Source organism: Lissotriton vulgaris, chromosome 4_1, assembly GCF_964263255.1.
Source record: "Lissotriton vulgaris chromosome 4_1, aLisVul1.2, whole genome shotgun sequence".
Lineage (NCBI taxonomy): Eukaryota > Metazoa > Chordata > Amphibia > Caudata > Salamandridae > Lissotriton > Lissotriton vulgaris.
Window position 1 is genome coordinate 687,816,136 of NC_141691.1, and position 24,769 is coordinate 687,840,904.

The 24,769-nt window shown below is 46.3% G+C and overlaps 1 protein-coding gene across 1 annotated transcript in view; it reads right to left on the reverse strand.

Annotated features, from left to right (window-relative positions):
• Positions 1-24,769, reverse strand: part of VWC2 (von Willebrand factor C domain containing 2) — a 635,067-nt gene that overhangs the window by 275,984 nt on the left and 334,314 nt on the right. Inside the window, exon 3 of the mRNA XM_086964983.1 lies at positions 13,712-13,841. Within this exon, the coding sequence (XP_086821109.1) occupies positions 13,712-13,841 (130 nt within the window). The remainder of the gene's footprint in view (positions 1-13,711; positions 13,842-24,769) is intronic.

The following is a 24,769-nucleotide window of genomic DNA, read 5'->3' on the forward strand; positions in this document are numbered from 1 at the left end:
CAAGGTGCCCCCTTCAGGACACCAGGCTTCATGTGGAGAAGTGTGGCTCAATGATTAGAGCGGCAGACCCTCATGCAGCGGTCTAGCCCGGGACCAGGGTTCAATTCCCCGCCTCGGCGGATCTTGGGCTCAAAAACTCCACGGACCTGATAATTCGCGCCTCGGTGCCTATTCCAATCATGGAGTACCACTCTGCAACTCTGGGCAATAGCTTGCTTAATCTCCACAACAGCCCCCACAACGCTAAGGATGCCTGGCCATCACCCTGGTGGTGCCCAGGAGTGGACGCCTCACAGGGAAGGCCAGGACGGGTTCCACAGCGGTATTCGTACAAGCGCCTTGAGACCCTTGCGGGTGAGTAGTGCGCTATACAAGTATCAATTTACATATGTGTGTCTATAATTTGTTTATTTATTTGACTCGGGTCGTGCATCAGCAGGTTGAGCCCATCAGGACACCGCGCTTCATGTTTTGTTTTGCTGGCCCCGGCAAGAAAACACGCCTGTAAAATCGTTCTTTTCAGGAATTTCCCAGTTCCGCTCAGCCTGTCGCTGCCTGTTATTTGAACTACTTTGGCAGACCTCCTCAATATCCCGACCTGTCCGTCCCCTCTCTCTCTCCCGCGCATGGCTCCCTCTTATTTTCAGTTGAACAATGTCAGTGGATGAAACAGTTTATTCAGAGTAATGTAAACTATCTTGATTTAAAGCTACAGTCGGTGTGTAGGATGTGTCACCAATTAAAAAACATGAAACTTAATTCAGGAATTTCCCTATGCTGCTCCGCCCATCCCTGCTTGTTACAATAACTACTTCAGCGCCCATCGTCAATATCCCGTGCCCTCCCGTCCCATCTCTTCCCGCCCGGGGCTGCTATTTGTTTTAGTTGAACGATGTCAATGGAGGGAAGATTTTATTCAGATTAATGCAAACTATCATGATTTATAATCAAACGTGGGTGGGCAGTAGGTGGCACCAATTAAAAACACTAAAACTAATTCCAGAATTTCCCTGTGCCACTTCCGCCCGTCACTGCCTGTTGTTTTAACTGTTCAGGCACAAGTCTTCACTTACTATTCCATGCCATGCCGTTCCTTCTATTCCCTGATGTGGCTGCCTCATATTTTCAGAGGAACAATGTCAGCGGATGAAAGAATGTATTCAGTTAAATGCAACCGATCTTGATTTGAAGCTACAATCAGTGGGCATGATGCAGCAGCAGTTAAAAACATGAAACCTAACTTCCATACAAAATAACTTAATCTTTAAGCTATCTGATCGGGTGTCAGTGACACAGCATTTCTGTAACAGTATTCCAGATTTATTAGGTTAGCAAGCCTAAGGGGCACGGGTTAACAAATAAAACAAAGATTGCTTCCTCAAAACTGTAATGTGTCTGTTAAAACGTATTTTCCTCCTAATTGTAAGAAGAGAAATACAGCCTGCACTTACAGAGGCACAGATCTTGGTGGACGATAGACTGATTTAGTGTTTGAATGTAAAAGGAAATAATATTAATTGCGTAAAGCCAATATGCTTCTGGGGAGGGGTGGAACACTGTCTTCCCTTCATAGTGTTGATGTCAAAATAGACTAATTGTGATGGGGCTCAATGGTTAGAGTGGCAGATCCTGATGCAGAGGTCTGGCCCGGGACCAGGGTTCAATTCCTGCCTCGGTGAGTGTTGGGCTCAATTTCCTCGGACCTGATAATTCTCGCCTCGGTGCCTATTCTAATCATGGGTGCAACTCTGGGCAATAGCTTGCTTAATCTCCACAACAGCGCTGGGTTGCCTGGCTTCACCTTGGGGGTGCCCAGGAGTGGACATTTCACAGGGAAAAGCCTGGAAGGATTCCAGAGCAGTATGCATACAGCGCCAGGAAACCCCGGGTGGGGTATAAGTGCGCTTTACAAGTACAAATTCATTTCATTTCATTTTCAACAAAAGTGCATTTGGAGTGGAATCAGGAGGATGCGCTCATAGAGGTGGGATATAAGTCTACCGTTCCACATGCTGCCTGCATTTCCTGCTAAATTTACAGCACTCCACTGCCAACTTGGGCTGAGTTTGTACCGTACAAATACTCTAATGCAATAATGTAAACATGCTCACTTCCACTTAAATTGGCAAATCAGTATATCTTCAATCCAGGTGATCAAGTGCACTCTCTCCAGTCTTCAGCTTTTGACAAACAAGCCATTGCTCTCGGGTGTGTTTGTATAAGTAACTCAGGGGATTATTACCAAGACTGCAACTCCCAGAATGCACTAGGTAGGTACAAGACAGCCCAAGAGTGGAAACAATTCCTGCAATGAGATGGAGTGAGGTGGACACCAACAACAGTTGCTACACAGAGTGAAATGAATTTGCAAATGTTCTCATGTTATAGCTAGTTGAGCATTAAAACCAGAAAATTCAGATCTGTAGATGAGACTTAAAATCCTGATTTTTAATAATGTAATGAGATTCAAAAAAAGTTCTGGCAGGGTCCCGGTACCATGCAAAGGAATAGTTTACAGTGACTATTGCATTCTTCATAACTAAAAATGATTACCTGCCTGGGAGCTGCCATGTGACACGTGTGACACCTTCTGAAAACTAGCAGCTTTTCAGCAGGTTTTAAGAATACCAGGTCACTTTAACTGTGCAGACCATATTTAGGGGTTAATGTAGGTCGCTGACTTATGCGTAACACTACTCTAACTGTACATCAAACAAAGGTAAGCTGCCTTGAAGGTGTTTTAGGGCAGGAGTAATTCATTGTGCTGCATGCTACTTACTGATTAAAATGATTTCCTATGTTGCCGTTTTGTGGAAAATCTACTGCTGTTGTAGTAACTGCTGGAACATGTGTGCTTGAAGGCGAACATCCCAGGGTGTTGTAGTTGTTGCTTTCTCCTTTGATGTACTTACATTGTTTAATTAAAAGATTAATCTGTGCATGCTGGGCACTAGGTGCACCAAAACAAAATCAGCATCACGTTCACCTTTTGCATTGTTAAACATGCCTGCGATCAATAACACAGCACTGAAGGCAAGGTAGAGGCACTCAAACCTCCTGCTGCACTATTCGGACCACTAATGTGTATTAACTAGTACAGTCCGTGAACTACGACTGATATCCTTGTTCTTATCCCGCTTCAAAGTGTTAGTTTCTAAGCTCCAAATGTAGCTTGTTATTAAAACATTTCAACATGCTACAGCAGCCACAATGCTCTACAACATAGCTTAAAAACATTGACAAAGCCAGTAGCGCAAGTAAGCACTTGGGAGGTCCCAAAGGCGAGACCTATTGGCAATGCCAATGCTTGTTTTATCTGTGTCACATGCTCGTGGCTCTGAACTGACTTTTTGGTGTACATCTGTAGCTGTAATACACATGAAACCCCACGTGTGGAATGTATAAACCCAGGAGTGGTTCTCCTGCTGTTTTTATCTGCTTTATGCGGGTGCTGTTTCGCAATGATCTATTGCACAGAACAACCACAAGAAGAGACATCTCAACTCGGCTTTAAAACGACTATTATAGAGAAGAACATTTCTCCATAGTTTGGTCGGTGTAATCTTCGAACTGGTAACGACTCCGTGTAGCTCACCAGTGGTGATACAAGACGGACGGATAGTACTAATCTCCCAGGCACCTACTTCCTGGAAGAGAATTCCTCGGCCCTTCGGCCCTGCCCAATTGTTCGTAATAACAATGAAAACTCTTCTGATTTCCATATGGTGTCGATGCGTTTTCTGCTGTACCCAAAAAAAAATGCAATATAGAATTCGGAAATGTGGCATCCGGTCGCGACTCCGATCACATCAGACAAGGACGACACAAGGGCCGTCAATATCAGAGGCGCAACTAGAGCCAAATTTCGGGGGGGGGGGGCTAAGAAAAAATTTCAGGGGGGCTGAACCTTTAATCAGTAGGCAGAGTGGAGCTGCAGGGCCTCCAACAAGGGGTGAAACAACAGCAAGGCCTAATTACCATTCAAATGGTCTTTTAAAGACCTGTTAAACGATCGGGTGCGGCTCTGTGTGTGCCCGGGATCTGTCTCATCCCGGGCTGACACACACGAGGGGGGGGGCTGAAGCCCGGTGAGTTCAATGGGTGTTGCGCGCCTGGTCGATATAGCAGGTGACTGTGTTTCTTAATTGATAAGCAGCCTACCATTTTCGCAAACGTGCTTGTCAAGAGGGTGTTGTTTTTATTTGCCATCCACATTAGACCATATTCCATCAACATGGAGTCCTGTTGTTTGAATCGTCGGAGTTAACTTGTAGCAATTATAGCTGACCCCACAAACGAAAACAGCACAAGTTCAGGATGTTTTCAAGACAAACATAAGACAAAACTAAGTCGCTACCAATTTGCCAACACTAATAGCTGGAAAGGAAAATCTGGCGCTTGAAATTAATGGATCCCAATGAAAGCTGATGGCCTTAGGCATTGCCGACTGACAGATGTGGAGACCTTGGGGCTTATTTACAAATCCCTTGCGCCGCCACATCACTTTTTACCATATTAAGGGGGATATTTACAAGAAAATGTCAGAGCACTGTGTTATGCCAAATTAGGCAACGCCGCCATCCGACATTTTCAAAACTCAGGGATATGCCTTATTTACAAATAGACAGCGCACCCCTGCATTTATCCTACCGCTGGCACTAACAAATCTGCCTAGTGCCGGTGCAGGCACCCTGCTGCCATATTGCAAAGGTGTCTGCGCTGCAGTGGCAATTGTTTAATTCATGGCAATTTGCTCTACACACATAGAAGGAGCAAAAAACTAGTAGAAATTAATAATTTCTCCTCGTATCGCCATCCTAAGATCAGGTATTACTTGACCTTTGTTTTTGGCACTGCCCCAGCCATGTATATCTGGGGCAGCATCACTAAAGCAATGGGTGTTGTGGTGGAACACCAACAGCAACACCCATTGCCCGCCGCTTTGTCACAGTGGACTACTGCGGAAAGGGGCATATTTACACAGTGGCATTAAGTCCCATAAAGTGGCTTAGCACCACCTTGTTAATATGGGGAATGGCAGAACGCCACCAGAGGGTCAGAAAAGTGATGCTCCGGGGGTCTTAGGGGCTTAGAAATATGCCCCTAAAGTGATGTACCGTCAGCCCAAGGGGCTTGTAAATAAGCCCTCTTGTGTGCAACAGCTTTCATGAACCTTATAGGCCTGTACATTCCCCCTTGTTATTTCTTTAACCGCATCTCTGCGGCGGTTATTTTTCCGCTACGCGGCTTTTTTCTAGAAGCCGCGTTAGATGACGAGCTCAGCTCGTCATCCGCACACGACCACTCTGGCTGATGACGAGCTGAGCTCGTCATCAGCATCGAAGGGGTTAAAGTATAAGACAGGCTTGCACTGTACTGAAGTGGTTGTGCTCACCTTTAACCCCTTGCATGCGTCGGACGGCGCCACAGTGGGCGTGTGTAGAGGACAGCCGGGGGCCGTCCGAACCCCACCCACTCAATAAATCACCAGCACCACAGTGGAATTCACGCCACGGTCCAGGTGTTAATATCTATTGCTACATGTTGACAGCAAGTATTTCGCTTGAATTTAGGCTAGATGAAGCACGTGACTTCAAGGGTATTGTTCTACTTGACACTACTCTTTGTACAGCAACAAAATCATGGGGAAAATCAATGAAAGCAAACTATTGATTAAACTCGCAGGATCAGCAAGCGCTCCTTTGAGGTGCAATACTTGAAGCAGCCTCGAAGTGGAGGTACAATTACTGGACCAAAGAGTATGTGGCCCCCACTCATCACAAGGTGCGCATGTTCAGAGGGCCTGTATTTTTAAAAGTAACACTGCCTGTGAGATGATATGCAGAGACGCGTCCCAAAGGAGAGGCGGGTTCATTAAAGCAAGCATAGCCTAATGTCGAAATTCAGAATTAGAATGCACATTGCCTGCTCCCTGCAGAAGAGAACATTGCTCGCTGAACAATCAGACAACTGTGAGATGTGGACCGAATACTTCAAAGAAGACAAGTCTTGACTTTGAAATTGAAAGAGACTTTTTTTTTCATGTAAATCCCATATGGGCCAGAACCACATGATTGTTCTTTTATTCATGTAGCCGGGAAGTTGCCTTCATCTTTTCCCTTCATTTATTTTTCTGTGATTTTGCAGCCCAAGAAAAAGAAACATAATCATTTGCAAGGAAAGGGGGTTTTCCTTACTACTTTTGATGTCTTTTCCTCTTGTAAAAAAATATAATTGAATATATTTTTCCAAAATAAACTTGTTGACAAGTGAATACGTTTTACCAATGTAAACTTTTTTCCGGACTCCAGTATGGAAGCCACCATAATCCTAAACTGTTCAGATTCCTACCTTCGATCTGCAGTGTTCCAAATGATTCCCTTACACGAACTTGTGCTTGCAAAGCAAAAAAGATTACGTTGAACACAAGGTGGAGTTAACTTTTCGCTCATTTGCACTGCTAAATTTATCTAGAAGAATAAACTTTCTTATTTGAGAAAATATATCCAGCATATCAAATTTACTAATGTAGGGGCATATTATCAAGCCTGAGCGCTAAAATTATCGCCGCTTTATCGGCCGAAAACGGCCGATAAAGCGGCGATAATGGGCTTGATAATATGCTCTATGGAATTCCAATCGAAGCACATGTTAGATGTGAAGACATCTAACATGGGCTTCGATTGGAATTCCACAGAGCATATTATCAAGCCCATTATCGCCGCTTTATTGGCCGTTTTCGGCCGATAAAGCGGCGATAATTTTAGCGCACAGGCTTGATAATATGCCCCGTACTGTTTAATTCAGTAGCCCATATATTTGAATCATTTTTAATCTTTATTAGAATATAGGAATGCTGAGCGCTCCATTGAAGACAATAGAGGCTTCTACCAGCCAAGTCTGGAGAGAAAGATTCCAATGTGTTTTTTCATTTCACAACTGTTGCTGTGAACAAAGACCTCTCGGAGCCCGAGGGGAATTAAGCCCCCTCAAGCTCCAACAGGCCTTTGTTTTCACAAAATAGAGCACTCTTCCCTCCAGGGACTGAATGTTCTAATAGCCTTTAAGCTTTCGGTAGCAGGTCCTACTGGCCATTAAAGGCCCTCTCCCTCGTTAAAGGTCTTCGCCTTTGGCTCAGGCCTTTAACGCTGGAGCGGGCCATTAATGGCTGGTAGAGCCCGCTATGTCGAGCCCTAAGGCTATAGTACAACATTGAAACATTGGGAGCGGCATTGAAGACAATGGAGTAGCTCCGGGCTTCTAACGGCCCGTAGAAGGCCGGAGCTCCAACATTCCAATGTTGTACTTCACAGCTGTTGTTTGAGAACAAATGCCTCGCAGAGGACGAGCAGATTGGAAAGTTGGGAGCTCCAGTGAAGACAATGGAGTAGCTCTGGGCTTCTAATGGCAGTTAGAAGCCCGGAGCTCCAACATTACCCGAGGGGATTTCAGTCACCTCAGGCTACTTGAGGCATTTATTTTACTCGTTAGAACATTCTGCCCTCTAGTGGCACAATGGTCTGATAGCCTTATAGCCCTCCGTAGCGGAGCCATTCTGGCATTAAGGTCCCGCTCCCTTGTTAAAGGCCCTTGCGTTTGTTTCGGGCCTTTAACACCAGAGAGGGCTTTTAATGGCCGGTATTAACTGTTACAGCGGGCTATAAGGCCATGTTGGCGCCTGCTACTGGTGACTGGAGAGCTGTATTTGTAACCAAGAAATCAAGACTTTACTAAAGACCTTTTACTATGTTTAAAAGTATTATATTTGTAGCCTAACTATTTTAGTTGGATTTTTATGTAGCTTGTTTTAGTGTTGAAGTTTTGAACTCACTCGATTAAATAATTAACCGCCATAATAAGAATGGGCCAATGGATTTTATTAATTTTTTTACCATTTTGAGTTTATGTTACACTTTGTGATTATCAACATTGATGTTGTTTTATGTGTTCCTGGGTCAAAAGGTCTACTACCAGAGTTATCCACCTTGGAAAGCTAAACGTAGCCGTAGTTCTAAAGTTTTCCCCAATCAGGATATCTTGATTTTCCCTATCCTACATGAAATATCTAAATCAGTAGAAAGCCGTAATGATGTTAATGTCCCCAGTTACAGCAAAAAGAAGAAATTAAAATGGCAGGATGTTGCTTAGGTCATTGCCAGCCATATTCCAATATGACTAATCTCTAAACAAATGAAACTTAATATGATACATTGCCACCAAACAACTTTGATTTTGGTCAATCAATCAATCAATAAATCATTTGTAAAGCGCACTACTTACCCGTGAGGGTCTCAAGGCACTAAGGGGTGGGGAAATGCTGCTACTGTTCGAAGAGCCAGGTCTTGAGGAGTCTTCTGAAGGTCAGTAGGTCTTGGGTCTGCCGTTGGCGGATGGGGAGGGTGTTCCATGTCTTGGAGGCGAGGTGGGAGAATGATCTGCCACTGGCGGTCACTCTTCGGATGCGGGGGGTAGTGGCGAGGGCGTGGTCGGCAGAGTGGAGCTGGCAGGCAGGGGTGTAAAAGCTGAGTCGGCTGTTGAGGTAGGCTGGTCCGATTTTGTGAAGTGCCTTGTGCGCGTGGGTGAGGAGCTTGAAGGTTATCCTCTTGATGACGGGGAGCCAGTGCTGGTATCTCAGGTGGGGTGTGATGTGGCTGCAGCGAGGGATGTCGAGGATCAGGCATGCGGAGGCATTCTGGATGCGTTGGAGCCGTTTCAGGAGTTTGGCCGAGGCTCCTCCGTAGAGGGCGTTTCCGTAGTCCAGTGTGCTGCTGATGAGGGCTTGGGTGACCCTCCTTCTTGTTTTGGTGGGGATCCACTTGTAGATCCTGCGGAGCATGCAGAGGGTGTTGAAGCAGTAGGAAGAGACGGCGTTGACCTGCTTCGTCATGGAGAGGGTGGAGTCAAGCATGACCCCTAGGTTGCGTGCGTGGTTGGTGGGCGTTTGAGCTGTTCCTATAACAGTCGGCCACCAGGAGTCGTTCCAGGGCAAGGGGGTGGATCTGAGGATGTGGACCTCCGTCTTGTCTGAGTTCAGCTTCAGTCGGCTGTTTCTCATCCAGTCGGCGACGGCTTTCATTCCTCATGGAGGTTGGTTTTGGCAATGTTGGGGGTCTTTGGTGAGGGAGAGGATCAGCTGGGTGTCATCGCCATACGAGATGATGTTGCGGTTGTGCAGTCAGGCGATGTGGGTGAGCGTGCCATGTAGATGTTGAACAGTGTTGGGCTGAGGGATGAGCCCTTGGGTATGACCCAAATGATCTCGGTGGCTTCGGAGCGGAAGGGGGGGAGACGAACGCTCTGTATTCTGCGGGAGAGGAAGGAGGTGGTCCAGTCCAGGGCCTTCTCCTGGATCCCAGCGTCGTGGAGGCGTGTTCGTAGTGTGCTGTGGCAGACCGTGTTGAAGGCGGCTGATAGTTCCAGGAGGATGAGAGCCGCGGTTTCTCCGTTGTCTAGCAGGGTTCTGATGTCATCGGTGGCGGCGATGAGGGCAGTTTCGGTGCTGGGGCTGCTGCGAAACCTGGACTGGGATGGGTCCAGGATGCTGTTCTCCTTAAAGAATCTGGTCAGTTGTTTGTTGACGGCCATCTCGATGACCTTCACCGGCAACGGGAGCAGGGAGATGGGTAGGAAGTTTTTGAGGTCATTGGGGTCAGCCTTGGGTTTCTTGAGCTAGGCGTTGATCTCGGCGTGCTTCCAGCTCTCCAGGAAGGTAGCTGTCCAGAAGGAGATGTTGATGGCTTTCCGGAGTTGGGGTGCGATGGTGGTGCTGGTTTTGTTGACAATGTGAAGAGGGCATGGGTCTGATGGGAATCCGGAGTGGACAGAATTCATGATCTTGATGGTATCCTCGTCGTTGGGTGGTTGGTGCGGGTGGTGGTTGTGGGGATGGAGGTCTTGGTGGTAGCCAGGGCGCTCACAGTGTTGGAGATGTTGTGGATGTCTGCGATCTTGCGGCGGAAGAAGGTTGCCAGAGAGTTGCACAAGTCTTGTGAGGGTGGGCAGTCGTTGGTGTTGGAGCTGGGGTTGGTGAGTTCCTTCACGATGTTGAAGAGCTCTTTGCTATAGTGTGCGTTGTTGTCTAGGCGGTCTTTGAAGGAGGTCCTTTTGGCGGATTTGATGAGGTGGTGTTGTCCCTGGGTGGCGTTCTTGTGGTTTTCCGGTGTTTGTTCACGGATACAGTTCTTCTCTAGCTTTCAGCAGGTTTGCTTGGAGGCCTGGAGGTCTTCAGAGAAGCAGCTAGCTTTTTTCTGGTGGGGCTGTTGCAGGGTTTCTTGAGCGGAGCAAGGGTGTTGGCGCAGTTGTCGATTCACTGTCTGAGGTTGCGGGCTGTGGCGTCAGGGTCAGTTGGGTCTGTGGGAGGGCTACGGGCGAGGGTGGTGGTTAGCTGTTCCTTGGTGACTTTGCTCCAGCAGCGGCGAGTCATCTGCTGGGTGTGGTGCTGTGTGGTGGGTTTCCGGAAGGTGAAGTGGATGCAACGGTGGTTGGTCCGGTGGAGTTCGGTGGTGTGGTTGAAGAAGACGTGGGAACTTGCGGAGAAGATGGGGTCCCGCGTATGGTCGGCAGAGTGGTTGGGTGTTGTGACGAGTTGTATGAGTCCGAGGTTGGCGAGGTTGTCACTCAGGGCGGAAGAGTGGGAGTTTTTGTTGTTCTCAAGGTGGAAGTTCAAGTTCCAGAGGAGGATGTAGTCTGTGGAGGCGAGGGCGTGTGTGATGACAAAGTCAGCGATGGAGTCGCTGAACTGTGGTCAGGGTCCGGGGGTTCTGTAGATGAGGATTCCTCTTAGGTTGGTGTTGGGGTCGGTGTGGATCTGGAAGTGCAGGTTTTCGGCAGTGCTGAGGGTGTCATCAGTGTATGTAGTGATTTTGAGAGTGTTCCTGGGGATGATGGCGATTCCTCCTCCTACTCCATTGGTGCGGTCCTTGCAGATGATCTTGTAGCCTTCTGGGATGGCTATGGCGATGTCTGGTGCCGAGCAGGGGTTCAGCCAGGTCTCTGTCAGGAAGATGACGTCTGGGGTGTTGGAGTCCAGTAGGGCCCAGAGTTCAACGGCGTGTTTGCGTGTTGAGCGGGTGTTGAGAAGGATGCATCTGAGGTAGTTGGGTTCTTTGGTAGGTGGGTTGGTGGGCCGGGCGCTGGTGAAGCTGCAGTTCCAGCAGGAGAAGGGTCCTTGGGTGTGCTTCGGGGTGGCCAGGCAGCAGGTGCGTGATCGTCCGGCGTTAAGTGTGTGGAGGGTGCTGGAGTTTTTGCAGATGTGGGTGTTGTGGTGCTTGCGAGGCCAGGGTTTATGGTGCTGGGCGCGGTCCAGGCACGGACGGGTGGAGACGAGCTTGCCTTAGGCACGCCGCGGTGTGCCCGCTGTGCAAGGCTGCTGTGCAGCCCCTGCGGGGCCTCTATATGAGGGGATGTGGGAGGGAGGAGCAGCTGGGCGGCGGGAGCGGGGCAGCGAATGGAAGTGCGGGGGGACGGGGCCACAGGGACACAGCGGCGGGAAATCGGGCGAGGGACGGCGATTAGGCACAAAAGAAACAATTTAGGCACAGAAGGAAAACAAGTGAGGCACAGGAAAGTCAGGCAATCAGGCACAAAGAGAAAACAATAGAGGCGCAGAGAGAAAACAGATTGGGCACAACGACAACAAGGTTTAAGCACAACAATGTGGGTATGGGCTACGAGGCAGGCAAAGACAGGCAGCGGCGTGGGGAGCGACCTGCCTGTGAGCAGGGTCAGAGGTCGCTCTGAGTACTGAGTACTTCAGAACAAGGAATCAGGAAGACAGTACAGATTAGGAAAAACAGCTGTGGAATATTATGTATCAAAGAGATAGATTTAACAAAAAATGAATTAGCAAACGGGTAAAATATGGTAGAACGCGGAATTAAGTAGGTGTTGTGACCAATTAGTTAGAAATAGAATGGTGACAGACCTGAGTGTTAATCTAACAGGAAGCATGTTCAGAAGGAGCATTTGAGCAAATACCAAACAGGAGCGGCCTCAGGTCTCTAAGATTAGGACCAACTGATGATATCAAATTAACTTCCTTTTAAAAATAAGGACATTTCATTCAAATACATAGGCCAGATCATAGTATCTCTCCAAGTGAGTATGAGTCGGGTATTTTAAGAGGCAATTCTATTCAAGACATAGGTGCCCAGATTTGCTAACATTTTGCATCGTGGTTGTGCTTTATTTTTTGGTTCTGCCATGATGCAAAATGCTAGTCGAGATTTACAAAGCCACCAAAGGACTGATTTGTATTGCCTTGTATGCCTTTGTAGAACATAGTTGCTCAATGCAGCATCTTGCGTTGTGCTGTGCTACACTTTGTCAGGTAGGCATTACACAGGATGGAGCATGGGCATAACCATGCATTCACCCATGTAGTCTGACACAAACCCAGATTTACTAAAGGCAGCGTAAGTTTGCACAAAAATGGTATGATTACCCAAGAGACGGGTAACAAGGAGAATCATCTTCATTTCTCCTTCTTACTTCTTTCCACATGCACTGCATTCTGCAGCTCAAGTAGAATTAGGAAGATGCCTCCAAGGACTGTGTTTTTGCAGCAAGGTATCCATGGCAGAAGGGTGCCTGCGCAGGCACTTGGCTGCCTGAAGTGCACAGAGCAATGAGAAAACAGATGTGTGCCACATTTGAGTAAATACAGTGAATTTCTGGACTCTCTCTTTCTTTCATGCAACGCAGCGCAGCAAGTTGCCTAGCTGTGTTGCGTTGCATGAAAGATTAGGAAATCCGGGCCCACAAAGTAGTTAATGTACAAAATAGTTGCAAGCTTTCGTTTTTTAGGGCGAGATAAGAGTGCATCTAAGTCTTCCACAGCATCTGAAACAATTTTTCACCATCTTTGGGTACAGAGTTGAACAACTCTTGGATGGTTGTTTACCTGATGGAAAATCCTTTAAACAATTATAACTAGTTTGAGCGATATACAGTTACTGCATATGGGTTTCTGGACAGTAAAATATTCATTCTATAAATATTTGAAAAGAAACTCCAACTCCAGTTAAAAAATACCAAGTGACACCAACTAACAGCTTATTTCAAGATCCAACTGAGTTCAAATTGATTTTTTCAGATAGCAGTTCAATACACAACATGCTGTCAATTAAATCCAGTACACTTATTTGTAATTGTCAGTGCTTAATGTGTGCTGGTGGTTGCAGGTGATGGGCATTGGCACACAAAGAGGATACACAAGGATGGAAAATAACTTGCATAAATGAGGTAAAATTATTTGAGTGCATGGTGGTGGAAAGGAGAGGCAGCTTTGGTATTGGGCAATCCTAGCACTTGGCAGCTCTGGCAACAGGCTCCTACAAAAACAGTTGACCCCTCCACTGATGTTTTTTAACAAATTAAGGACTGGTTCGTAATTAATTAGACATTTCACCAAGGGACAGTAGGCCACCAAGAAAAAAACACGTATGCAACCTGGAAACAAGTTCCTCAAAGAAATCATCTGTGTCTGGAGACATGCACACTTTTTCATCTTCAAGATAGGGTGTAGTGACCCAATCATTTCACAAATCACATGCAAGTATGAGGAGTTTTTTGTATTTGATACATTTTTTAAACCTATTTGCACATGGCATGAATAAAAGACAATGGAAAAAAGGAAGTTATGTAGATTTTCCCAGGGCGCCATGCTGTATTACGTTGTGTGCACATATTTTCATATAAACTGGCTTCCTACCCTTTTTGCAGATGGGGCAGCACTGTTCTGGCTCATACACTGGATCCACACATTCTGTCTGTGGACACGCAGACACTGTACACAGCACGTCTCCATTGGCTTCACAGCTACATCTTTCGCATGACGAAACCTGAAATACAGGAAAATACAGACCATTGATTTACGACTGAAACCTTTTTACTATGGCATCACTTTTCTCAGTAATTTATTTTTATATGTTTGATAGCCATGCACTATTCCAAAGGCCACTCAAGAATTGTCTATTTAAAGCACTAATAGAAGGTAATATTACCAAACCTAGGGTGAATCAAACACTTTTTCCTACTCACCTCATTAGATCCCCTTTTGAGTCGCTACACTATGGCATACTGCAGAACTTTACAAAGATAATAATCTTTTTAGTCAAAATGACATTATTGAAGGGGTTGGTGATTTATAACATAACACGTGTATTTGTAAAGTGCACTTGTCACCCGTGGCTCTCAAGGCACTGAATAACAGATGTTTATTGTAATTCAACTCAATGGTACTCATTTTATCAACCTCAGATGAATGAAAGGATGAGGGGACCAGCCAAGATTTGAACCTGTGACGATGCGGTCAAATGCAGGCCCCTGCAGTGGATGCATTAGTCCACTAAGCCACCAGACCTGTGAGAGAGTTGTACTAAAATGTGCAACAATACAATGCAGCATTAAAAACATACCCACAGTTTTTACCAAAAGCAGCGCCACCTTTTTGCATTAGTAAACTCAGGGGCATATTCTCAAGGACTTATCGCCGAGTTAACGGCATTTTATCGCAGCTTAAGTTGCGATAAATGTATCGCCTCATTCACAAGCTGGTACTAACAGCCCATATCACCAGTTTACCTGCAATGGCACCCGCAAAAAACATTGCCATGGATGACCCCGGCAACTATCACTAAGGAGATGCAGAGTAGGCGCTCCTGTGCAAAAACCAGCAACAACACCACTCCGCAACATTCTCAACGACCAGCCAGATCGGCAATAAGAACCCAAAACAGGCAATAAGGTGCCTTAGCAGCAGGAAATAACACCTGCCCTGTCCTGGTGTAAAGTCAGACTACAGCCAGCACCAGACAGTGGAGCCCAGCCCACAGCCACACCTGAAGGGCAACAGATGCCATGGAGCTACTGATCATGCAGCTCGGAATTCTAACAGGCCCACAACACCCACAGCCATCACCCCCAGGCCGGCCACACCACCCCACCCCCTTGGCTACCACAGAGGCAGCGCAGACACAGACAGCTGACCTTCAGAAAACACACCAGCCTCACAGACTAAACACCAGAGTATGTCATTGCCCACTACAAGCTCAAAAGGGCAACCATCCTCTGCATCCTGAACATCATAGCCCTCAGGCTGACAGTACCAACACAGCGGACAACCAACATACCACCTCAGACAAAGCTCCTGGCTGTGGTGCATCTGTTGGCCTCTGGTACCTTCCAACCAACAACATCCAGAGTCGAAGGAGTCTCACAGCCAGCCCTATCAAAGTTCATCAGACCTGTCCTGGATGCCATCATCAGCTTGGTACCGCAGTACCTATACTTCCCCACACTACGCAGGAGCAGCTGGAGACCAAGCAAGGTTTCAACACTATAGCTGGCTTCCTGCACGTGTTGGGCGCAATTGACTGCACACATATCGTACTTGTGCCCCCTGCTGACACTGCACACAATTACCGCAACAGAAAGCACACTCATTCCTTCAATGTGCAACCAATAGTGGACCACAAGGGACTCTTCACCTTCGTTGCCGCAAACTACCCAGGCAGTGTGCATGATTCCTATATCTTCCGACAGTCCATCAACAACCAGCGCTTTCAGGATGGCACCTACGGAAATGCATTGCTCATTGGTAAGTACCAAATGAACACACCACACACCTCAACTCCACATTCATGCAACTCACAACTCTGGGAATGCACATGTTAAAACTCACATACACCATGCCAACCAACATGCCAACCTACCAGACATGGCAGCACAACTTACTGTGGTAACCTGGGCTAGCCACTTACATGAGCCATTAACGTCATGGCACCTCAGCTACACATTAGCAGAATGTGGGAAGAGGAGGGAACCAGGCATGTGCGAAGGAGGTGATTTGACCGATGAATGAGACTGCACACAATGCCAATTGTGGCATGAATGTGCTTGACAGACTGCAGTATGCAGGCCACAGACATATCCATGTCGACATATTCTGCTGGTGGTGGTAGTGTTGTGGACAGTGGACACAACCATGTCACCCCAGCCAGTGGGGGAGATCAAGGAAATGTAGCTTGTTACATCCCCCCCTGTAAGAGTGTGCAGAGTGGGCTGACCTTGCGTATACCAGGCTAGCATAGGGGTGTGAATAAAAAGCATGTAGCCCTGGGCGTGGTTCTCTTCTGGAATGGCCAACGTTCCTGCCAGGGCGGCGGCTCTCACCCCGCCCTGAGGCCGATGCCGTGAGCGCTGGTGCCTGCGATACTGTGCCCTGCTGCACCCTGCTCTGCTTTGTCCCCGAAGCTGTCATGCCCACCCCTGGGCATCCAGGCATCACTGCTCTCCTGCCAACACAGGTGTGTGTCAAAGAGGGCCCACTATGTGCTGCTGCAAGCTCCAAGCCCGAGACCCCCGACCTTGGCAGCCTCCTCAGACCATCACAGCCTCTGTGACACAGTCCTGCAGTACTCCTCTCTCGCTGACGTACTACACCGGCATACACAGCTGACAAGTAGGTCACACATTTGGAAATAAGTCTTGATTTCTTCATGGCAGTGTTCATGTCACAGTACGCAAGTAGAGGAGTAAGAGGAAGATGCGCTTCAGTCCGGAGGAGAAAAGGCTCACATTTACGGAGGTGATGGGATACTACTAACAACAGCACTGGTGCCACTGACTCTGTGCAGTGCAGGCCTACCATACGTGGCTGTCGGCCACTGTTGACTGCTGCCTCCGGCACACACTGTGGTCAAGTAGGTCACACAATTGGAATTGAGTCTTGATCTCTTCATGGCAGAGTTCATGTCATTGTAGAGGCCTCATTGCAGACTGCATCCCCTTTCAGCTCTAGTGCCACTGAGTGTGTGCCCTGAAATTAAGCATGGGCGAATTTTGCGAATCTCGCGTTCGCGAATTTTGCGGATTTGCGAACTCGCAATCCGCAAAATCCGCGAATTCTCGCGAATTTGCGGATTTTTTTTGTGTGTTCGCGCGGGTTTCTGCCAGTTCGCGAGGGTTTTGTACAATTTCGCAAAACGCGAACTTACCTGTCGGGTCGCAAGTTTCGCGAACTTGTTGTTTCTACGTGTCCAGCCTGTTTGGGACACTCTTCTTCATCACTGCCACTCTCTGTCACCACTGCCACTCTCTGACTACTCATGCCACCCTCTGGCCCACCCATGCCACCCTCTGTTTCATCACAGCACCCTCTGGTTGTCCAGTCAGTGTACATTATTGTGACAACGCAAGCACGCCTTCCCTGCCTCCAGTGACCTGAATTAATTTGGGGCTGATTAATGTGTCACAGAATATTTTTTTAGCTGGCACCTGCTTCCTTAGTGCTTCCTGATTAGTGATCTTTTGCACTTGCTAAGTGCTTTCATTGTTGCAAAATTAGTTACAACACCTGCCCTGCCCCAACTGACAATAATGAATTAGGGGCTGATTAATGGATTTGAACTTCCAGCCTGGCTCCTGCTTGTCTCCCTTAGCTGTAATTCAGGACCTTTGTGGCATATGTGTAACTATTCTGAGGTTCAGAGCAGGGTCACATAATAGTTGCAACTGGCAACTGAACTCTGGAGGGGCCCCTCAGGAAGCACTACAGGAAATGGCTACTAATGATGAGCCTGAACTTTTGAACCTGGTAAGTAGTTTCAGTTTTGCTAAAATCGTATTTCTGCAATTTAGCGCTTATTCGCGGGGCGCGAAGTTGTACTGGGAAGCCGCGAACTCACGCGAGCAGTGCGAGCAAAATCCGCTGCTCGCGGATTTGCGGATTTTGCGGGAGATTCGCGAATCTCGCGGATTGCGAATTTACCGAAAATCCGCAAAATCCGCGAGCGAAACGGATTTTCCGCCCATGCTTACCTGAAATCCATGGGCAATCTCTGGTTGAACTTTAGTGGTGTCTGAGTCCATGGGCTGGGTGTTGTCTTCATCTTCATGTAGCTGATAATGACATGGTGGAAAAGAGGAGCCTGTAGCATTCAACTCCACCATTTGCCTGTTTCTGCCTGCTTCTGCCCTCTGCATCATGCCCTGAACCTTACACTGTCCCCCGAAACCCTCTGCGACATTCTCCTTGGACATCGATGAGGAGCCGCTCAGCTCGCGTGGCCCTACCTCAGTGCACCGCAAGTCACCGTCCAGTTGTGGTGTCCCTGTGCCGGCCGCATTACATCCGGGGCCACTAACTCTGTGCTGCTCAAGTCAGGGACCCTTGCTGTTTGTATCTTGTACAGCTGATTGTCTGCTCACCGTTGTGGTTGTTGCCTGCACCAACCAACCAATGAGGGGTGGCTTACAGTACCCAACACACATTCAGCACAGGCGTCACTGGACATGTAACCCTGGCAATAAAAGAGGCCGGGCGCACCCGCCCGTAGCCAGTTCCACAAACTCACTCAGTGTGTCTGTGTGGCCATTATGTATGCATGAGGGACCGCCGTACACAGCACATTACATTGTGCTGTGTACGGCGGGTGCAACCATGTCACCGCAGGCAGTGGTGTATACCTGGGACATGTAACTGTGTCGTACCTCCATGTGAGCGTAAGCGGTGTGGACAGGCGTAAACAGTACAGTGTAGGAATGTGGCTCCTCCACACGTGGATCTGGGTGCTATTCACTATAGGCCTTGCCACGGATGTGGCTGATGCATGTGTCTCTGTTGTAGTGTCTGCGCCACCCGTCCACCAATCGACAATGTTGCTATGTGGCATGCCCACGGTGTGCAAGCTCGGCCAAAGGGGTACATGCCCGCTCAGGATCAGGGGTCCCACATGCGAACTGTTGTGTGTGAGCCAAAAATGTACCCTCAACTTCATGTCGAGTTCAACCAGGCAGGTGCTCTACATCTGTGTCAGCCCTGTCCTTACAATGTGCCTACACACATGTGGCCTGCCTTCTTCTGCACACATCATCACTGTGTCATAGTCAGGCTTTTGGACATGCGCAGACAGGCATGACAATGGTGTGCTGTAGGGGTGCAAGTGACGCAACCGTGCCGCGCACACTAGTGACTATGCTCGGGAGAAGGGAGGAGCAGTAGTGAGGCTACGTAATACACATTGATCCCGCTCATTTGCAATAAACAGTTCATATTATACAGGAATCACTGAGTCACCCATATTACACACCAATGAACCAGTGAGCCTGCCAACACATCATGCAGTATGTAGTATTGACTCATGTCTCTTTTGGCTGTCACAGGTGACCAAGGATATAGACGCTGCGCTTGGATGATGACACCCCGCCAAGCCCCGAACACACAGGCCCAGAGGCAGTACAATTTGGCCCACAAACGCATCAGGGGCATTGTGAAGCACACATTTGGCATGTTGAAGTCACGTTTCAGGTGCCCGGACGTCACAGGTGGAAGGCTCCTGTATTGCCCAGACCTTGTGTGCAAAGTCCAGTCCATGTTAAGTTGCCAATGATCAGCTGGCCACTTCATGGAAAAGGAAATCCTCTTGCAGCTTGTTGTGTTCATGTAGCCATACAGGAGATCAGCCAGCTGACCATTGGAGTCCACTTTGTCCTGAGTAAAAAAGGGAGCAGGTCCAGTCCTTCAGGTCTCCTATCAGGTCACAGATAGCAGCTCCAGTCCTCTTCTAATCTTCAGCAGGTCCAGAAAGTGTTCTCAGGACCGTGCCTTGGGGTGCCACAATTATGGCTGACACAAGTTAGTGATGGGGTGACACTGAGGCACTCCCTAACTGATGGTATAAGACTTCCCAGGCCCTGGACTACCTTCTTTGTCAGTAGTTCTTGATTGCCTTTCTGTAAAGAAGCCCAAACTGCAATGTGCCAGGGCAATCCCAAGATTTCCAAAGTTGTCAGTTACACTAAACTTGGGCTGTGAAAACTGGGTATTTGTAGGGTAGTGTACTGTTGCAAATTAGTAGTAACCTTCAAAATCTACCATTAAAATCCACTTTGAAGCAGGCTCTGGACCTACGCCAAAATGTGAGAAAGAAGTCTGGTAAGCCAAAGTAAGGGCCTCCAGAAACCAGTCTGGGGATGCACAAGAAATACTTGTTTTCTTGTTCTGTTTGATCACTTCCAAGAGGCAAACCTTTTACACATACATGCCTTAGATTTATCTTTCAGGCAGGATTTGACACTGTGGTACCAACAGGAGGGTCAGCAATCCACAGCCTGTAAGTCCAGCTGAGCTCAAAGGAGCCATTTCTATTCATTCAGATCGACCTGTAAATCAAAGTGGCCTACTGTGTGGCTCGTGAAAGGAATTGCACACATGCTAAGTGCAGGCTGGACAACCGCTCGAAAGTTAATGCAAATTAGCCTCCAGGACCTCCGGTCAGGGTAAAGGTAGCTTTCTAAAAGTTCTTTTTTCCTAATATTCCTTAGAAATCTGACTCATCATTGAATTAGATTTTTAGTAACTAATAAAAATAATGCCCTCATCATTGTTCTCTGTAGTTCAAAATTAGAAAGAGAAATGTTATTTCAATCTGTATTCTGTTTTTCGATATAGGACAGCCAGGCCTGAAACAGTGGGGCTTTGTCACTGAAGGGACATGGTGACATTAATTTTCTACATGCCCCACTATTAATTACCACGCATACTAACTTATGGCCTACAAGGCCTACATAGGGTTGAGTAATTAATATTTTAAAGGGAGGTCTTTGACGGTCTAAAATCATTATTTCGACAGGTTGAACTGCAGGTTTTACACTGCAGCAGTCAGGTTACACATGATTGGTCTGGTGCAATTTGTAGGCTGCCCTGTGGATGGCACAGTAGATGCTGCTGTCCACAGGTGACATTTAAATTCCAGGCCCTGGGTGCATTTTCTACACTATATACTAGGGACATACAGGCAAGATAAATGTGCCATTAGGAGTATGCTAATTTAATCATGTTTAAATGGGAAGTAAAGGCACTTTACACCTGTCTAGCAGGGGTAGTAGCGCAGAGAATTCTAAGTCCAGTGAAAACAGGGTCCAGAAAAAAGCTGAAATATGCAGGGTGACCATGTAAAAGAGGTGGATTTCTCAGGGAGTTGGCCAAGATTCTCATGAAAATGCAAGAAGATAGCAAAATTCCACCAGCTGATGCTACTTTATGGCTTTCTCTGGTGATTTTGACTAAAACAAATTCTGGGGAGTTACACCTATGCATCGACCTACAGTGTCTAAAAAATAGCAGGTGGGTGGAGAATTTATCTCCCCCTGTATAGAATATTTGAGCACGACTGTGGATCAATCCAAACGGTTCACTAAATTAGATCTTCGAGTGGCATATTATCAGGTTGAACGGTGTTTGTAATATCCAATGGTATTTTTTAGTTCTGCTGCATGCCTTTTTGACTGGCCTCAGTGGCTTCTGTATTCCAGAAGGTTCTGACCAGAATGCTAAAATGTGTGACAAATGCAGTTGTTTCTCAGGGTGACATCTTGTTGTTTGCTGAAACAAAGGCTAAGTATTATGCAAACCTTGATAGAGTACTAGAAATGTTGCAGGAACTTGTAGTTAGGTTAAGGGTTGCATTTTTTATGTGAATGGGGTAGAATACTTGGGGCATATTTTATCTAGTCAGGGTGTCAAACCTAAAGCTGAGTGGATGGATTTGAGAAGACTCCTAGTCCTAATGGCATAGATAAACAGAGATTGGTCTTGGGTTTGTATTAATTCATTAGAAATGTTTCAGATCTCACAGAAGGCTTCAGAAATTGATTGAAACAAAACACTGAATGTAAATGGTTTCCCCTATATCAGGAGGATTCTGTTTTAAACAAACAGATCATTGTTTAAACTCCAGCTCTACAATTGTATCTTGATGGTTGTGAAACTTTGGTGAAAGCGGATACAAGTGTTTTTTGTATGGTGGCTGAACTGTTCCAATTAGATTGGGCCAAAGAGGCCACGATTAGTTCATATAAAGACGTTTGATTATCCACTACTGGATATTTTTTCAAGACAAAAAATGTAAAAGGCCATGGCATGACTGGCAAAATTAGTCACAAAGCTGCTTGAGTTTAACTTCAAAGTGGAAAATATTGTAGGTGACAAGAATTTTAAGGCTGCTGTTTTATCCAGTTTGCCTGTATGTAGAGACGGGCAGGAAGGTGGTTTGGAAAATTAAACTGAAAATATATGATTGCTAAGGTGGAAGACTATGTGATTTGTTTGGCCACGGGGGAGTGATGTTCAAAACTGATGGAGGATATGGTATTTAATATAGACATGAATCTTTATTATGGCCTATGGAAATTTAGAAACATTTTAGTAGCATGGCATTGATGGGTAGGTATAAAGATTGGTATGTGACTGTGTACAGTGTAGTTGTAGTGATAAACAGCTGGTTACATCAGCTCCCATTCCAATTTCAATTAAGTGCCCTACCAGAGTGTGACAGAGAGTGACAATTGATTTTTCTGGGTCTATTGCATGCCCTTTAGAGTCACATGAGATACATGATTGTTCTGCTGGACCTTTTATCAAGATGAAGAGATATGAAAGTTGTGCTTGCTACCACCACAAGTGTCATATGTTTTTTTCAAAAAGTATTTGCTAGGGAGACAGTTTTCACCTAATGATGACAGAAATGGGGTCCAATTTGTGTCATTTGCCATTGAAGAGTTTTTGGACTATTCTGGAGTTAAACACTTACGAATATCAGTTTATCACCCTAAAGGTAATGACAAAGGCAAAATATTCAACAGGGTGTTGGTTGAACTCATCCGGAGTAACATCAAATGAAGAGTGGATTGTGTGGATTCCATTATTGACTTGCATTGGGCCTACTGGACCACCCCACATTCAGTTACAGGTGAAATTCTGTTTAAGGTTATGAGAGGAAGGAAAGTGGTGGATATGTGTTGCAAGTAGATGATGAGAAAAGTGCTGTTAGATGTAATGATATAATCTCCAGAAAGTTGTGTGTGTATATGGGAGACACTTTCATTCGATCTGGTAGCCACTCCTTTCCAAGGAAATGATCCTAGCATCTGGAATAAAACTTCCCTATTCTAATGAGAGATTTGAATAGGCTTCCCTGCTGGTTAACCGCCTCCTTGGCCAATCTCTTCATACGTAAGACTCTTGCTGGTGCTGTGTTTACTGGGATTTGTGGAATTGCCTTTGCATTTTCCGATCTTGCTATTAGCTGAGATAACTGGAAACTCTTAGATTTAGCACTAGAGGATCAGGTAAGAAAGTGAGGCTGCTGCAGATGGATGAGCACCTGCCTCTCTCTCCATCAGCATTGTCATGCAAACTCATTGTTATCGAATGCCTTTTCCACTTGAACAGCTTGACACTTCAAAAAGGCGATATCGGCAGCCTGTTCTCATGGGCTGCCTCAGTACCATAGACTCATTTATGAAGTCTGACTACCACATTTTATTTCCACTTGCTAATCCTGCTTGCAAACATACAGATGACACATAATAGTTAAATGTTTAAACTATGCTGTTACCGAATTTGCCTACTTCTGTGCAGTCGTAACCTGTCATCTTTTGCCTCCTGCAGAGCTCCTTCATCGCTAGAGCTCCACATGCCCAACATGTATTGGTCTAAGGGATACATCATTGCTTGTCTTTAAGGTTATCTCTTCTTTCTGATCCCTCAAGTCACATGGGATGATGCCTTCCATAGTGATATCTTGCCAGTCAGACATGGCAGCGATCGGTTCACTTGCAGGGTCTCAGGTTCTTTCCAACAGGATACAACTGGGGCATAAAGTGTGTAATGAATCCTCATATTCTCTTATCAAGGTTTCCAAGAATGATCCCAGTGCTGGCAGCTTGAATGAAGAAGCTGGTTGATGTCTGCCCAGTTGTCCCTGCCAATTTAGGTTGCATCATAATGTACATTTGGGATTTTGTCATAAGCATTTATCTGTGGAGCCCTGTCCTGTGCATGCATTTGCTTTGCCTGTGGACTGCAACAAAGAATCAACATGTTCTCTGGATCGAAGAGAAGGACCACTGTGCACAGTATACCAATGCCATTTTCAAGATTATGCCCTGCTGGAGCGAGTTCTATCTTACCTTTTTTTTTTACAGCGAACACACAGACAAACATAAAGACACACCTGATTGTGGCTCCTCTGATATCATCTGTCGACCCTGCTATACACAGTGCTTAGAGGGCTAGAAGGAGTATTTAAACTAAAAAGAGATATGTCTGCCTCAGAGGTACACTACAGGCAATGAATACCTCACAGCCATATGTACCATCTCAAGTAAAATATCAAAGGGGTAAATGTTTTCATGAAGTTGTACATACATTGAAATGGATTTTTGAATGTATAGGAAGCATGCACATTAAATATCTCTCTACATATATCACAGCTAACATGATCGCTGCTATATGGGAAGCTCCTCCCGCCTTCCTGGCAAGGGAAAGAGACCCCATAACACCCCAAGAATGACTACTGGACCAGGAGGTAAAATTTCACATACCGAGAGTTGTTCCATCAAAGGAAACTGATAAGCAGGCTTTCACCTTATTACATTATATCGCTATTTTGGTAGTGAGATTTCATTTTGAAAGCCCGAAAGCCAGGGGCACACCTATAGCTCAAAAAAGGAAACTGCTTAAACATTAAAATTTTAGCACACATCTGCCTGTACAGATCAAACACTTGCATGTGATTATATTCCACATTGATCGCCATAAAGGTCTGCTTCCATAAATGTCTGCTAAATGCCTGTCTGTGGCAATCAATTCCTACTAAGTGGAATATTTTAAATATGCTAACCTAATGTTTAAATATGCTGCACATACGTACGTCCTGTATCTGAATATTTAAATACGTGTCACCCCTTGCCAACATACCCCCCA